Below are 2,049 nucleotides of genomic sequence, written 5' to 3'. Positions count from 1 at the left end.
CATCTTTTTATATATATGTGTTTTAATTAACTATGAAGAACTTTGTTATTAAATGTGCTTTATAAATAAATCAACGTTTAAGTTAAAAGCTGTAAATTAGAATAAGAAGCAGCTCAAAACTTCCATTTGTTATTTCAGAATTCATCAACACTTCATTATTTGAACAAGAGGCGACTTCAAATCTGAGAAAAACGTCTATCAAACACTTCAATGTATTTATTTCAACTTCAAGCATGTATTTATTTAATATACAGAGAGATCTCCAGATAAAACGAGTCAAAGATCTTAAACACACAAGTGTATAGTAGTGTTTATGGAGTGATGAACAGCAAGGATAGTTCAGATCACATTATCTTTGTCCAGTCTAGGTGTGTGTGTGTGTGTGTGTGTGTGTGTGTGTGTGTGAGCTGGTCTTTGAACATCTTCAGTGTTTTACGCTGATGCCGTTTTCTTCTCCTTGTACGTGGCCATCATCTTCTTGATCTCACCGATGGCTTTGCCTGGATTCAAACCCTGCGGGACGAGAAACGAGTATCAGAACACACGAAGCATCAGAACACATGGAGCGAGCGCACACTGGAGGTCGGAGGTCGGTGTGGTTCACCTTCGGGCAGGTTTTGGTGCAGTTCATGATGGTGTGACAGCGGTACAGAGAGAACGGGTCCTGCAGTTTAGAGAGCCTCTCCTCAGTGAAGTCGTCACGCGAGTCGATCATCCAGCGGTACGCCTGAAACACACGAGCAAAGCAACGTTTCAACGTCTTAAAACTGCCGTGAACCAAAGACAGTCTCAAATCGCTGGTGTTTCTGACATCACCAACGACCTTGAAAAGACCCTTATTCATCGTCTGGTGTCGTTTAAACCCCTTTGAAGCTGCACTGAAACTGTCTTTTGGACCTTAAACCGTTTGGACCCCATTGAAGTCCATTATATGGAGAAAATCCTGGAATGTTTCCATCAAAAACCTTAATTTCTTTTAAACTGAAGAAAGAAAGACATGGATATCTTGGATGACACGGGGGTGAGTAAATTATCAGCTAAAGTTTTTTTAAAAGTGGACTACTCCTTTGTTGGGCAGTTTAACATGCGGCTCTATGGGAGTGAGTCTCTCCTGCAGCGCCCCTAGTGGCCAGAGGAGGAACTGCAGGATAACACACTCAGGGTTGAGAGAGAGAGAGAGAGAGAGAGAGAGAGAGATGGGCAGGTTCTGCTTACACATGTAACAAAGATAAAGATTAAAATAATGTTTAATTGGCTTGGTTCTGACCGGCATGATGTGTGTGTGTGTGTGTGTGTGTGTTTGCACTGACCTGCATGAGGACGGCCGGGCCCAGATACTTGTCTCCGTTCCACCAGTAACTGGGACAGCTGGTGCTGCAGCACGCACACAGGATACACTCGTACAGGCCGTCCTGACACACACACAGTGAGACCACAGACACGTGAGTGAGTGAGTGTGTGTGAAAGAGAGAAACTGTGTGTGTGTGTGTGTGTGTACCAGCTTCTCTCGGTCCTCCACACTCTGCAGGTACTGCTCTTTCCCCTCTCTGGACTCGTCCTTCTTCTTCAGGTACGGCTCGATGGATTTATACTGAGCGTAGAAGTTGCTCATGTCCTGCAGGAGACAGACAGCGTTCACACACTCTCACACACACACATCTCACACACACACACCTCTCACACACACACTCACCGGCACCAGGTCCTTCACCACGTACATGTGTGGCAGTGGGTAGATCTTTGTCACTTTGCTGGTGTTCGTGTCGATCTTGTTTAGACATGCTAACGTGTTTCCACCGTTGATGTTCATAGCGCAAGATCCACAGATTCCTGTACAACGGATCACAAACGGATCACAACCGGTTCAGACCGGATCACAACTGGATCACAAACGGATCACAACCGGATCAGATCGGATCACAACCGGATCAGACCGGATCACAAACGGATCACAACCGGATCAGACCGGATCACAACCGGATCAGACCGGATCACAAACGGATCACAAACGGATCAGACCGGATCACAACCGGATCAGACCGGATCACA

The 2,049-nt window shown here is 45.7% G+C and overlaps 1 protein-coding gene across 1 annotated transcript in view; it reads right to left on the bottom strand.

The window, feature by feature from the left end:
- Positions 1 to 201: 201 nt before the first annotated feature.
- Positions 202 to 2,049, bottom strand: part of sdhb (succinate dehydrogenase complex, subunit B, iron sulfur (Ip)) — a 3,485-nt gene continuing 1,637 nt past the window's right edge. Inside the window, exons 4-8 of the mRNA XM_039682536.2 lie at positions 1,694 to 1,830; positions 1,499 to 1,615; positions 1,311 to 1,412; positions 605 to 727; positions 202 to 513 (exon numbers count right to left, since the gene is read on the bottom strand). Of these exons, the coding sequence (XP_039538470.2) occupies positions 433 to 513; positions 605 to 727; positions 1,311 to 1,412; positions 1,499 to 1,615; positions 1,694 to 1,830 (560 nt within the window). The 3' untranslated portion in view covers positions 202 to 432. The remainder of the gene's footprint in view (positions 514 to 604; positions 728 to 1,310; positions 1,413 to 1,498; positions 1,616 to 1,693; positions 1,831 to 2,049) is intronic.

This window comes from Pimephales promelas, chromosome 2 (assembly GCF_988280905.1).
Source record: "Pimephales promelas chromosome 2, fPimPro1.hap1.1, whole genome shotgun sequence".
In the NCBI taxonomy this organism is placed as follows: Eukaryota; Metazoa; Chordata; class Actinopteri; order Cypriniformes; family Leuciscidae; genus Pimephales; species Pimephales promelas.
The sequence above is the reverse complement of the archived record's forward strand: the minus strand, read 5'-3'. Positions and strand labels throughout refer to the sequence as shown.